The sequence below is a fragment of the Nicotiana sylvestris genome, chromosome 3 (genome assembly GCF_000393655.2).
Source record: "Nicotiana sylvestris chromosome 3, ASM39365v2, whole genome shotgun sequence".
In the NCBI taxonomy this organism is placed as follows: domain Eukaryota; kingdom Viridiplantae; phylum Streptophyta; class Magnoliopsida; order Solanales; family Solanaceae; genus Nicotiana; species Nicotiana sylvestris.
Window position 1 is genome coordinate 172,135,918 of NC_091059.1, and position 15,105 is coordinate 172,151,022.

Here is a 15,105-nt window from a genome sequence, read left to right on the forward strand (position 1 = left end):
AGTTGTGCTTGATCGCAGGTTTGATCGACAAAGTAACAAAATGTCAAAGATCGGCTCAAAAAGGAGTAAAACCTGCTCAAGTATCAAAGACCAAGAAATATTAAAAAAAGAAGGCCTAGTGCGAACCACGCAAAGTGGAATGCGGCCGCACTAGGTGGTTCAGAGAGTCGGTGAATCAGTACTAGAAGAAGCGCGGTCGCGGTACACATCTCGCGGTCTGCGGTGAAGGCTTCGCAGCCGCACTACTCTTTTGTGCGGTATGCGGTCATAAGGTTCAGAGAGATTGAGTTTGCAAAGCTAGTGCCATGCAGTCCGCGGTCGTGGTTATGCGGACTGCGCCAGCTCCCTCCGCGGCCGCGATCCGTTCTACGTGGTCCGCAGAGTCCAAGTTCAGAGAAGCAAGAGTGAGCCCAATGCAGCCGCGGTTCATTTAATGCGGCCCGCACTGACCCCGCAGGGTATTTTTGTCCAGTTTTTCCAGCCTAGTATAAATAGAATATTTTACCATTTTTTAGGTAATCAGATACATCAGTAGAGAGCTGCGCTCATGAGAACGTATTTTGTAGCCATTTTTTTGGCGCTTTTGCTTTACATTTACGATAAATTCTTGCAATTTAATTTTAGCAATTAATTAATATGCTTAGTTCTTCATCTATTTCTTTGTCTAGCATGAGTAGCTAAACTCATTAGCTAGGGTTGTGGCTCAACCCTAGTGTGGGTAATTGATGGGTGTTGCCATCTAGTGTTAGATTGACTATGGCTGTTTGCTATTTGGGTTGATTTTATGTTTTAATCTAGAATTGGTGGTTGCAAACACTGATTCAAGCTTTGTTGGTTTAACTCTTCTTGAGAAAGAGAGTCTATAACCCCAAAATTGACCCAACAAGGAATTGGAATGGACTCATGAGAAATGATAGTCTCAATTAACGGGTTAAACCTCGAGAGAGTAATTACCCTACTTGAACCCTAGTTGTTTGGTCTAATTTGCCTACCCATTTGGTCTCGAGAGAGTCAATTGGGAAAAGTCACTTTCTCTACCGAGAGGTGTGAGAACGGGTAAAATTATGCAACGGTTATAGCATAAGTCCCAATTATGTCAATCGAACCTTAGTAACATCTACCCGTCAATTAGCCACCTAGGTAGTGTCACGACCCTAGTGCCCTTCTTCCCATTAGATACAACTTAGCAATATTCTCGTAGCATAATTTAGTGTTAAACAATAGTTTTACAAAGAAATAGTTATAATTTGAAAACCCAAAAATGTTTGAAGTGACATTAGGAGTACAAACACATCTCTAGGATAGACAAGCAATCCAACTCCACTACTAGCTCCTTGAGGAATTTGATCTCGACCTTCATATGGGGTAAAAACTAATGTGACCCGCTCTTCCTACCTTGGTGTAGCGTTGAGTTGGCAGTGATCACTTTTTGGCATCATTGCCGGGGATCGAACCCGGGTCACCTGCGTGACAGGCGGGAATACTCACCACTATACTACAACTGATATAATAGCCTGAAACTTTTATATATAGGAGCTCCCTAAGCCTCGTTTGTCTGCATGGGGACATGAATGGTCCCCTGGTCCTCTGTATGTACGGGAACCTCAGACTGGTTCCCGGTCTCCTGCTGCTCAGCTACTGTGACTGGGGCTTGGACCTGTACGGGCTGAATATCAGGAACATCCTGTGGCTGACTGGAGAAAGCCTCCAGTGGATCCGCCAACTGGATGATAGCCTCATTTGCACTGGGGAGCTTTCTCTTATTCTTTGGAAGCTGCTGTGTCTCTGCTATCGGTGCTGCTGCTGGGGCTGGATCCTCGAATAGCAAGTCTAAAGGCAGCTGGTCTGCCTTCAGTTTGTCAACATCCTCCCTCAGCGTCTTCACAGACTCCTTGGAAGCCCATGTTTTGCGCAACTTCTTGTGTTCCCTAGCATGCTCCTTCAGGGCCTTACCATGTGAATCCACCGCCTTAGCTAAGGCAGCCTGAGAATCGAGGATCTTTTGCTGGTTGGCAAGAATCTCCTTAAGTGACCGATATATAAAAGATAGTGCTATGCGGTCCGTGGTCGTGGTTGCGTGGATCGCGCCAGCTCCCTCCGCGGCCGCGGTCCGTTCTACGCATCGCGGAGTCCAAGTTCAGAGAAGCAAGAGTGAGCCCAGTGCAGCCGCGGTCCATTTAATGCGGCCCGCACTGACCCCGCAGGGGTTGTTTGTCTAGTTTTTCCAGCCTAGTATAAATAGAATATTTTACCATTTTTTAGGTAATCAGATACATCAGTAGAGAGCTGCACTCGTGAGAACGTATTTTGTAGCCATTTTTTGGCACTTTTGCTTTACATTTACGATAAATTCTTGCAATTTAATTTTAGCAATTAATTAATATGCTTAGTTCTTCATCTATTTCTTTATCTAGCATGAGTAGCTAAACTCATTAGCTAGGGTTGTGGCTCAACCCTAGTGTGGGTAATTGATGGGTGTTGCCATCTAGTGTTAGATTGACTATGGCTGTTTGCTATTTGGGTTGATTTTATGTTTTAATCTAGAATTGGTGGTTGCAAACACTGATTCAAGCTTTGTTGGTTTAACTCTTCTTGAGAAAGAGAGTCTATAACCCCAAAATTGACCCAACAAGGAATTGGAATGGACTCATGAGAAATGATAGTCTCAATTAACGGGTTAAACCTCGAGAGAGTAATTACCCTACTTGAACCCTAGTTGTTTGGTCTAATTTGCCTACCCATTTGGTCTCGAGAGAGTCAATTGGGAAAAGTCACTTTCTCTACCGAGAGGTGTGAGAACGGGTAAAATTATGCAATGGTTATAGCATAAGTCCCAATTATGTCAATCGAACCTTAGTAACATCTACCCGTCAATTAGCCACCTAGGTAGTGTCACGACCCTAGTGCCCTTCTTCCCATTAGATACAACTTAGCAATATTCTCGTAGCATAATTTAGTGTTAAACAATAGTTTTACAAAGAAATAGTTATAATTTGAAAACCCAAAAATGTTTGAAGTGACATTAGGAGTACAAACACATCTCTAGGATAGACAAGCAATCCAACTCCACTACTAGCTCCTTGAGGAATTCGATCTCGACCTTCATATGGGGTAAAAACTAATGTGACCCGCTCTTCCTACCTTGGTGTAGCGTTGAGTTGGCAGTGATCACTTTTTGGCATCATTGCCGGGGATCGAACCCGGGTCACCTGCGTGACAGGCGGGAATACTCACCACTATACTACAACTGATATAATAGCCTGAAACTTTTATATATAGGAGCTCCCTAAGCCTCGTTTGTCTGCATGGGGACATGAATGGTCCCCTGGTCCTCTGTATGTACGGGAACCTCAGACTGGTTCCCGGTCTCCTGCTGCTCAGCTACTGTGACTGGGGCTTGGACCTGTACGGGCTGAATATCAGGAACATCCTGTGGCTGACTGGAGAAAGCCTCCAGTGGATCCGCCAACTGGATGATAGCCTCATTTGCACTGGGGAGCTTTCTCTTATTCTTTGGAAGCTGCTGTGTCTCTGCTATCGGTGCTGCTGCTGGGGCTGGATCCTCGAATAGCAAGTCTAAAGGCAGCTGGTCTGCCTTCAGTTTGTCAACATCCTCCCTCAGCGTCTTCACAGACTCCTTGGAAGCCCATGTTTTGCGCAACTTCTTGTGTTCCCTAGCATGCTCCTTCAGGGCCTTACCATGTGAATCCACCGCCTTAGCTAAGGCAGCCTGAGAATCGAGGATCTTTTGCTGGTTGGCAAGAATCTCCTTAAGTGACCGATATATAAAAGATAGTGCTATGCGGTCCGTGGTCGTGGTTGCGTGGATCGCGCCAGCTCCCTCCGCGGCCGCGGTCCGTTCTACGCATCGCGGAGTCCAAGTTCAGAGAAGCAAGAGTGAGCCCAGTGCAGCCGCGGTCCATTTAATGCGGCCCGCACTGACCCCGCAGGGGTTGTTTGTCTAGTTTTTCCAGCCTAGTATAAATAGAATATTTTACCATTTTTTAGGTAATCAGATACATCAGTAGAGAGCTGCACTCGTGAGAACGTATTTTGTAGCCATTTTTTGGCACTTTTGCTTTACATTTACGATAAATTCTTGCAATTTAATTTTAGCAATTAATTAATATGCTTAGTTCTTCATCTATTTCTTTATCTAGCATGAGTAGATAAACTCATTAGCTAGGGTTATGGCTCAACCCTAGTGTGGGTAATTGATGGGTGTTTCCACCTAGTGTTAGATTGACTATGGGTGTTTGCTATTTGCGTTGATTTTATGTTTTAATCTAGAATTGGTGGTTGCAAACTCTGATTCAAGCTTTGTGGGTTTAACTCTTCTTGAGAAAGAGAGTCTATAACCCCAAAATTGACCCAACAAGGAATTGGGATGGACTCATGAGAAATGATAGTCTCAATTAACGGGTTAAACCTTGAGAGAGTAATTACCCTACTTGAACCCTAGTTGCTTGGTCTAATTTGCCTACCCATTTGGTCTCGAGAGAGTCAATTGGGCAAAGTCACTTTCTCTACCGAGAGGTGTGAGAATGGGTAAAATTGTGCAACGGTTAAAGCATAAGTCTAAATTATGTCAATCGAACCTTAGTAACATCTACCCATCAATTAGCCACCTAGGTAGTGTCACGGCCCTAGTGCCCTTCTTCCCATTAGATACAACTTAGCAATATTCTCGTAGCATAATTTAATGTTAAACAATAGTTTTACAAAAGAATAGTTATAATTTTAAAACCCAAAAATGTTTGTAGTGACATTAGGAGTACAAACACATCTCTAGGATAGACAGGCAATCCAACTCCACTACTAGCTCCTTGAGGAATTCGATCCCGACCTTTATATCGGGTAAAAGCTAATGTGACCCGCTCTTCCTACCTTAGTGTAGTGTTGAGTTGGCAGTGATCACTTTTTGGCGTCGTTGTCGGGGATCGAACCCAGGTCACCCGCGTGACAAGCAGGAATACTCACCACTATACTACAATCGATATAGGAGCCTGAAACTTTTATATATAGGAGCTCTCTAAGCCTCGTCTGTCTGCATGGGGACATGAATGGTCCCTTTGTCCTCTGTATGTACGGGAACCTCAGACTGGTTCCCGGTCTCCTACTGCTCAGCTGCTGGTATTGGGGCCTGAACCTATACGGGCTGAATATCAGGAACATTCTGTGGCTGATTGGAGGAAGCCTCCGGTGGATCCGCCAACTGGATGATCGCCTCATTTGCACTAGAGAGCTTCCTCTTCTTCTTTGGAAGCTGCTGTGTCTCTGCTATCGGTGCTGCTGCTGGGGCTGGATCCTCGAATAACAAGTCTAAAGGCAGCTGGTCTGCCTTCAGTTTGTCAACATCCTCCCTCAGCGCCTTCACAGACTCCTTGGAAGCCCGTGTTTTGCGCAGCTTCTTGTGCTCCCTGGCAAAATCCTTCAGGTCCTTGCCATGTGAATCCACCGCCTTAGCCACGGCAGACTGAGAATCGAGGATCTTTTGCTGGTTGGCAAGAATCTCCTTAAGTGACCGATATATAAAAGCTAGTGTCATGCGGTCCATGGTCGTGGTTGTGCGGATCGCGCCAGCTCCTTCCGCGGACGAGGTCCGTGGAGTCCAAGTTCAGAGAAGCAGGAGTGAGCCCAGTGCAGCCGCAGTCCATTTAATGCAGCCTGCACTGACCTCGCAGGGGTATTTTTGTCCAGTTTTTCCAGCCTAGTATTAATAGAATATTTTACCATTTTTTAGGTAATCAGATACATCAGTAGAGAGATGCGCTCGTGAGAACGTATTTTGTAGCCATTTTTTGGCACTTTTGTTTTACAATTACGATAAATTCTTGCAATTTAATTTTAGCAATTAATTAATATGCTTAGTTTTTCATCTAGCACGAGTAGCTAAACTCATTAGCTAGGATTGTGGCTCAATCCTAGTGTGAGTAATTGATGGGTGTTGCCATCTAGTATTAGATTGACTATGGGTGTTTGCTATTTGGGTTGATTTTATGTTTTAATCTAGAATTGGTGGTTGCAAACACTGATTCAAGCTTTGTGGGTTTAACTCTTCTTGAGAAAGAGAGTCTATAACCCCAAAATTGACCCAACAAGGAATTGGGATGGACTCATGAGAAATGATAGTCTCAATTAACGGGTTAAACCTCGAGAGAGTAATTACCCTACTTGAACCCTAGTTGCTTGGTCTAATTTGCCTACCTATTTGGTCTTGAGAGAGTCAATTGGGCAAAGTCACTTTCTCTACCGAGAGGTGTGAGAATGGGTAAAATTGTGCAATGGTTATAGCATAAGTCCCAATTATGTCAATCGAATCTTAGTAATATCTACCCGTCAATTAGCCACCTAGGTAGTGTCACGACCCTAGTGCCCTTCTTCCCATTAGATACAACTTAGCAATATTCTCGTAGCATAATTTAGTGTTAAACAATAGTTTTACAAAAAAATAGTTATAATTTGAAAACCCAAAAATGTTTGAAGTGACATTAGGAGTACAAACACATCTATAGGATAGACAGGCAATCCAACTCCACTACTAGCTCCCTGAGGAATTCGATCCCGACTTTCATATCGGGTAAAAGCTAATGTGACCCGCTCTTCCTACCGTAGTGTAGCATTGAGTTGGCAGTGATTACTTTTTGTCATCGTTGCCGGGGATAGAACTCGGGTCACCCGCGTGACAAGCGGGAATACTCACCATTATACTACAATCGATATAGGAGCCTGAAACTTTTATATATAGGAGCTCCCTAAGCCTCGTCTGTCTGCATGGGGACATGAAGGGTCCCCTTGTCCTCTGTATGTACGGGAACCTCAGACTAGTTCACGGTCTCCTACTGCTCAGCTGCTGGGACTGGGGCCTGAACCTGTACGGGCTGAATATCAAGAACATTCTGTGGCTGATTGGAGGAAGCCTCCGGTGGATCCGCCAACTGGATGATCGCCTCATTTGCACTAGGGAGCTTCCTCTTCTTCTTTGGATCCTCGAATAACAAGTCTAAAGGCAGCTGGTCTGCCTTCAGTTTGTCAACATCCCCACTCAGCGCCTTCACAGACTCCTTGGAAGCCCGTGTTTTGCGCAGCTTCTTGTGCTCCCTGGCAAGCTGCTTCAGGGCCTTGCCATGTGAATCCACCACCTTAGCCAAGTCATCCTGAGAATCGAGGATCTTTTGCTGGTTGGCAAGAATCTCCTTAAGTTACCGATATATAAAAGCTAGTGTCATGCGGTCCACGGTCGTGGTTGCGCGGATCGCGCCAGCTCCTTCTTCGGCCGCGGTCCGTTCTACACGGTTCGTGGAGTCCAAGTTCAGAGAAGCAGGAGTGAGCCCAGTGCAGCTGCGGTCCATTTAATACGGCATGTACTGACCCCGCAGGGGTATTTTTGTCCAGTTTTTCCAGCCTAGTATAAATTGAATATTTTATCATTTTTTATGTAATCAGATACATCAGTAGAGAGCTGCGCTCGTGAGAACTTATTTTGTAGCCATTTTTTGGCACTTTTGCTTTACATTTACGATAAATTCTTGCAATTTAATTTTAGCAATTAATTAATATGCTTAGTTCTTCATCTATTTCTTTATCTAGCATGAGTAGCTAAACTCATTAGCTAGGGTTGTGGCTCAACCCTAGTGTGGGTAATTGATGGGTGTTGCCATCTAGTGTTAGATTGACTATTGGTGTTTGCTATTTGGGTTGATTTTATGTTTTAATCTAGAATTGGTGGTTGCAAATACTGATTTAAGCTTTGTGGGTTTAACTCTTATTGAGAAAGAGAGTCTATAACCCCAAAATTGACCCAACAAGGAATTGAGATGGACTCATGAGAAATGATAGTCTCAATTAACGGGTTAAACCTCGAGAGAGTAATTACCCTACTTGAACCCTAGTTGCTTGGTCTAATTTGCCTACCCATTTGGTTTCGAGAGAGTCAATTGGGCAAAGTCATTTTCTCTACCGAGAGGTGTGAGATTGGGTAAAATTGTGCAACGGTAATAGCATAAGTCCCAATTATGTCAATCGAACCTTAGTAACATCTACCCGTCAATTAGCCACCTAGGTAGTGTCACGACCTTAGTGCCCTTCTTCCCATTAGATACAACTTAGCAATATTCTCGTAGCATAATTTTAGTGTTAAACAATAGTTTTACAAAAAAATAGTTATAATTTGAAAACCCAAAAATGTTTGAAGTGGCATTAGGAGTACAAACACATCTCTTGGATAGACAGACAATCCAACTCCACTACTAGCTCCCTGAGGAATTCGATCTCGACCTTCATATCGGGTAAAAGCTATTGTGACCCGCTCTTCCTACCTTAGTGTAGCGTTGAGTTGGCAGTGATCACTTTTTGGCGCTGTTGCCGGGGAGCTTACGGTGTTGACTATCTATTTATTTAGTTTTGTGTTTTGCTTCTCTTTCCTTCTTGTTTACTAATTTTATTTGTGTCTATCAATCAGATACAAATGGCTCTTAATGCAAATGACCCTCTCAGCAACATGATTGCGGGGGAGGAGGTAGAGGATCTAGAACAAGATGAGGTCTTACCTCAAGTTCCACGGAGGGGCCGAAATGCCAATATAAATGCAAATGAGAACAACAATATTCCAGACCCTCCTCTGCAACCTCCGAGAGTGGCTCCTAGAGTTTTATCAAATCAAGGATACGCCAGTGCTATTGTGCCTCCCCGAATCCGGGCGGGGAACTTTCAAATAACAAATGTTATGTTGACCTTGCTCGAGCAAAGAGGGTATTTCACGGGGGCCTCCGATAAAAATGCCTACAAGCACTTAAAGGGGTTCGTGGATACATGCTGGGGTAGTAAGCAGACAAACGTGTCCGAGGATGCGTTGAGATTGAGGCTTTTCCCATTCTCTCTTCGGGGTAAAATATTGGATTGGTTAGAAAGGCTCCCCAATTATTCTATTACAACATGGGATGAATTGGCGAATAAATTTATTGCCAAGTTCTTTTCTCCAAGTCATATGGCGTCTCTTCGGGATGAAATTCTAGACTTCAAGCAAGAGCCAACAGAACCTTTGCACGAGATATGGGAAAGATATAGAATAATGGTGAATGAGTGCCCTAATAATGACATGACCGAGGCTATGATTCAACAAACCTTTTATCGGGGCATCTACAAAACGAATCAATGCATTGTGAACCAATTGGCCAGAGGGAACCTTATGAAACTTTCTTACCAAGAGGCATGTGATGTACTTGATGAAATGGCCGACACATCTTTGGCATGGCAAAGCCGAGCAAATGTGCCCCAAGGTGACCCTACGGTCATCCATTTGCACAAGGAATTGCACGATCATGGCCAAGCTATTGCCGAGCTTACAACAACTATAAATCAATTGGCAAAGGCGCAATTGCAACAAGTCTAAAACCCGCGCCAAGTCAATGCAATGGAAGGTGTTTCTATGTTGAAAAGGATGCAAATAGGGCAACATCATCAAGGTAATTGTGAACAATATGACAACAACAATGATGGTGGTGGTTATTCAAATGAGTGCTATGATGACCAAAGCGAAGAGGTCCAATATGTCAATAACTACCAAGGGAGTAGAGGCAACTCTTCGAATCAACAATGGCGTCCTCAAGGAAATTGGGGCAATCAACAACAAGGTGGTGGCAATTGGAATAATAACAACCAAAACAACAATTGGGGTAATCAAAACAACCAAGGGAATTGGAATGGTAATAATAATAATTGGGCCAACAACAACAATCAAGGAGGGTGGAACAATAGCGGGAACCAAGGCAACCGGGGGCAAGGCTTTCAAAGGCCCCCCATGTACCAACAACCGAACAATCCACCCCCTTTCCTTCTCAAGGTACTAATTCTTCCGGGAGTGATATGGGGCGAATTGAAAGCATGTTCGAGCAAATGATGAAAAAGAACCAAGATTCCGATGCCCAATTAGCTTCTCATAATACATCTATCCGGAACTTGGAGGTGTAATTAGGCCAAATCTCTCAAGCGTTGAATACTCGTCCCAAGGGTGCACAACCAAGTGATACAGTAGTGAACCCGAAGGGTGGGAATAATAATCATGTGATGGCGGTTACAACAAGAAGTAGGAGAGGCGGTGATGTGAATGCCTCAAAGCAAAAGAAAATTATGGAAGAAGACGTTGAATTACAGGATAATGATGTACCTTTGATTGTTGATGATGTGGTTAATCAAAATGTGAACAATGATGTACGGATTGATATTGATGATGAAGCCGAGGTAGAGACTCAATATGTCATGAAGCCGTCTAGGGAACACGTGATTGACATGCCCACGCCGGTTTTACAAAAGGCCAAGGCACCTTTGCCTAGGCCACCTCCACCTTATCCTCAATGGTTAGCAAAGAAAAAGAGTGACAATCAATTCAAAAAGTTCATTGACATGATGAAGAGCCTCACAATCAATGTGCCTTTAGTGGAGGCGCTTGAGCAAATGCCGGGGTACGCTAAGTTCATGAAAAATTTGGTAACAAAGAAGAGGTAGATGGAGTGTGAAACAATTAAAATGACTCATCAAGTGAGTGCCATAGTGCATTAAATCCCTTGTACTATCCCTTGTACTATCAGAAGTGCGGATTTTGTCAAGGCCCTTTGTGACTTGGGGGCTAGCATAAATTTGATGTCGTACTCAGTGTTCAAGACTTTGGGAATTGGACAACCTCTACCTATTTCAATGAGACTTCAAATGGCGGATCGATCGATGAAGCGACCTTTGGGCATAATCGATGATGTACTTGTCCGGGTGGATAAGTTTATACTGCCGGCCGACTTTGTCATATTGGATTATGAGGTGGACTTTCAAGTGCCGATTATTCTTGGTAGGCCTTTCCTAGCTATAGGGAAGGCATTGGTTGATGTTGAAGCGGGTGAGTTGACTTTTCAATGGGGGATGAGAAGGTGGTATTCCATGTTTGCAAATCAATGAGACAACCTAATAGCACAGAGGTGTGTTCATTTGTAGACATTGTCACAGCTGTGATAGTGGACGACACAAGTTTTGATGATCTATGTTAAAGATCCCCTTGAGGCCGTGCTTCTTAATATGGATGTCAATGATGATGCTAGTAGAGTGGAGTGCATGAATGCATTGCATGGTATGGGTTCATATTCATATGAGCCTAGGAGGCTATCTTTGGATCTCGAAAACCGCAAAACTCCACCAACAAAGCCATCGATTGAGGAGCCACCGGTGTTGGAGTTGAAGCCACTTCCTCCACACCTCAGGTATGGATTCTTGGGTTCAAATTCTACTTTACCTGTTATTCTTTCTTCTTACCTTACTAACATGCAGGTTGAGGCCACCTTGGTGGTTCCTCAAAAGCGGAAAAGGGCAATCGGATGGACTCTAGCTTATATTCGGGGAATAAGCCCCGCATTTTGCATGCACAAAATCATCTTGGAGGAGGATGCAAATCCTTCCTTGGAGCATCAAAGAAGACTAAATGAGGCGATGCAAGATGTGGTGAAGAAAGAGGTTATCAAGTGGCTAGATGCAGGGGTGGTTTATCCTATTTTTGACAGTTCGTGGACCTCTCCGGTGCAATGTGTGCCGAAGAAGGGTGGTATGACCGTGGTGACCAATGACAACAATGAGCTCATTTCCACTAGAACGGTCACCGGGTGGAGAGTTTGTATGGATTACCAGAAGCTGAACAAGGTGACTAGAAAAGATCATTTCCCATTGCCATTCCTTGACCAAATGCTTGATCGTCTTGCGAGCCGGGATTTCTATTATTTTATGGATAGTTACTCGGGGTACAATCAAATTCTAATTGCCCCGGAGGACCAAGAGAAAACCACTTTTACATATCCTTATAGCACATTCGCCTTCTCTAGAATGCCATTGGATTGTGTAATGCTCCGGCTACCTTCCAACGTTGCATGATGGCTATTTTCACCGACATGGTGGAGGATATATTGGAGGTCTTCATGGATGATTTTAGCGTGGTTAGGGATTCTTTTGAGGAATGCTTGGTAAACTTGGATAGAGTGTTGGCCCGATGTGAAGACACCAACCTTATTCTCAATTGGGAAAAGTGACATTTTATGGTAGAAGAAGGTATAGTGTTGGGGTCACAAGATCTCGAAGCAAGGAATTGAAGTTGATAAGGCCAAGATTGAGGTTATTTCGAGGCTTCCTCCCCCTACTTCTATCAAAGGGGTGAGGAGTTTCCTTGGGCACGCGGGTTTGTACCGGAAGTTCATAAAAGATTTTTCTAAAGTGGTACATCCGTTGTGCAAGTTGCTAGAGAAAGATGCAAAGTTCTTATTCAATGAGAGTTGTATGCACGCATTCGAGCTTCTTAAGCTCAAGTTGACTTCTACCCCCATCATTACCACACCAAATTGGAGCTTGCCTTTTGAGCTCTTGTATGATGCTAGTGACGTTGTGGTTGGGGCTGTTTTCAGCCAAAGAATCAACAAGATGTTTCATCCGGTGTACTACGCAAGCAAGACCATGAATGAGGCTCAAAGAAACTATACAGTCACCGAGAAAGAATTGTTAGCTATTGTGTATGCTATGGAAAAGTTTTGACCTTACCTTATGGGGGCCAAAGTTATAGTGTACATCGATCATGCCGCCCTTAGGTATTTGATAACCAAGAAAGACTCTAAGGCGAGATTTATGAGATGGGTGTTACTTCTTCAAGAGTTTGATCTAGAAATTGTTGACCGAAAGGGTAGTGAGAATCAAGTGGCGGGCCACTTGTCCCGTTTGGAGGAGGAGGGGAGGCCTTCTGACGGCCTTGAGATCAATGATTCATTTCCCGACGAACAACTCCTTGCGGTGTCAATGAAGGATATGCCATGGTTTGCCGATGTTGCCAATTACCTTGTGATCGGAATAATCCCATGTGAGCTCTCTTCTAACCAAAGGAAGAAGCTCAAGTAGGATAGTTTGGATTTCTATTAGGATGAGCCATACTTGTTCAAAATTTGCACGGATGGTGTGATTCGACGATATGTCCCGGAGGAGGAACAATTGGGTATTTTGGAGGCTTGCCATTCCTCTCCCTATGGTGGCCATCATGGCGGGGCGAGAACGGCTTCTAAAGTGCTTAGTGTAAGCATGTGATTTTTGCCTCACGGGAATTACTCCAAAAGAAAAGAAAATCAAAAATATATGCATAAGTGTTTTTGTCATTGAGTGATTTTTATTTAATGTGTGGTAATTATTGTAAGGTGTTAACCAATGTGTGTGTAATTGTATTTTTAATTTTTTACAATTTATTTAGGGATTTTAGTTTAATTTGTTAATTTTAAAAGAAAATGATTGTGGAAAATCGGCTTGGGCCCCAAAATGAGGCCCAAAACCAGGACACAAATCCAGTCCAAACACAGGCTGCCCAGGCTTGGACCCAAAACGACGCTGTATAGGGCGTCTAATCGGAGTCGTCCGTTCAAACTCATCCAACGGTCCACATCCGCACCCATAACCCGACTTGTTTAACCAGGCTCAACCCAACTCCTCACTTAAACCAAACGACCCCGTTTCTATACCAAAACGACCCCGTCCCGTCCCTCACCAGCGGATCCAAGCCGTTGAGATCATCTGATCTAACGGCCCAGATCTAATCCCATAGATCATATATAAGCCTCTCATCATACCCCACACCCCCATCCAAGCACCCCCTTCAGTTGTCTTCCTCACCAGACCCCGAACCCCATGAAACCCTAGTAGCCGCCCTGGTGCCCTTTGAGCATAAATCCGGCGGCCAGGATGCCGGTGACTTCCCCCTTAACACCCCCGATACATCCAACCACCCTGAACATGAATCCACCAACCATGTACCTCGAATCACACTCTATCGTCTCGAATCTTGATTTGAAGATTCGAGACTAAACCCCGATCTACACCAAATCAACCCAAACTCACACTGGACAACCCCCTGACCTCCCTCGTGACCAAACCAAGCCTGGTTTGGTCCGAATCTACCCACCAATCCTCGAATCCCAAATCTAAAGATTCAAACCCTAGAACACAAGAACCTGGGGAATCTGACATGTTTCATAAAGGGTTTGGGGTCTAATAGACTTTGATCAAGGTGTTCTCGGTTGAGAACACCCCGATTAAAGTTTGTTCGGGCTCAAATGGTCAAAACTGGTTCAGACCTGGCCCGTTCTTAGTTAAGCATTCAGTAAGTTTTCTTTTTCTTTTCAGTTTTTGTTTAAGTATTGTCTGAATTTGTTAAGCATGTTTTTGTTGTAGTTGTTTGGCGTTTCTGATATTTTTTCAATTTTCTTCCGTCTTTGTAAAGACCTTTATTTGGTCATTTGTTCTTCTGTGTACATGTGAATACGTCTTGTGATATATATGCTCGATGAGATTAGTCGTCGAATAGATAGTTCGCATGGCCTCCCAGTGATTGTGCAAAGTTGTCTGAAGCCATTCGGGACCCTGTACGTGTTGTTTATGTGATCGACTAGTTATTTCTTGTTATTATTAGTATAGTCGATTTGATAAACATCGTCGATTAGTCTCCTATAACTGAAGGTTCAAATATTCTAATTCATACAACTTCACATGAGTGAACGAACCTGTTATTGTTAATTGATTGCTTGACATTGTTTGAAAGTAGTTTGTAACTGCATTATAAACAACTAAAAGACTCAGGTTAGGGCAGTTTTGAATTTGAAATTTCAGAAGTTCAAAATGCCCTGATGCAACAATGGTTTAGGACAGTAATAATCAGGGTTTAACAAGGGTAGTTTGGGGTTTGAAAAGAACAGAAAAGCTTAGTTTAAGTGAGCTGACAAATAGAGTACGGGATTAGGATTAAATTAATGTAATAGTGGGGAGCCAAACTTGGTAGCATGGGGCTGATTGAATAAAAAAGGGGTGCCCATGCTTTTTGGGCAGAAAATACAGGCTAAAGGCCTGTCGAATGGATGGGCATGGGAAATACTTTTAGTTAAAAAAAGAAGAAGTTATGGGCAGGAAGGAGGAAAAGGGTTCAAGGCATCTTAATGCAGGCCATTTCTGCCTATAAATAGGACTGTTTCAGAACATAAAAGGGGTTGGACTTTTAGTCTTCAGAAAGAAGAAAGAAAGAAAAGTAAATTTCAGAATATTGTAACCAAACAC

At 43.6% G+C, this 15,105-nt stretch overlaps 1 protein-coding gene across 1 annotated transcript; it reads right to left on the reverse strand.

Annotated features, from left to right (window-relative positions):
* Positions 1 to 1,540: 1,540 nt before the first annotated feature.
* LOC138888368 (uncharacterized) lies at positions 1,541 to 5,557 on the reverse strand. Its single transcript, XM_070170220.1, has 3 exons — positions 5,156 to 5,557; positions 3,344 to 3,751; positions 1,541 to 2,005 (listed from the first exon to the last, which is right to left on the reverse strand). Exons 1-3 carry the CDS (start codon positions 5,555 to 5,557, stop codon positions 1,541 to 1,543), a joined length of 1,275 nt encoding a protein of 424 aa, XP_070026321.1.
* Positions 5,558 to 15,105: the final 9,548 nt, after the last annotated feature.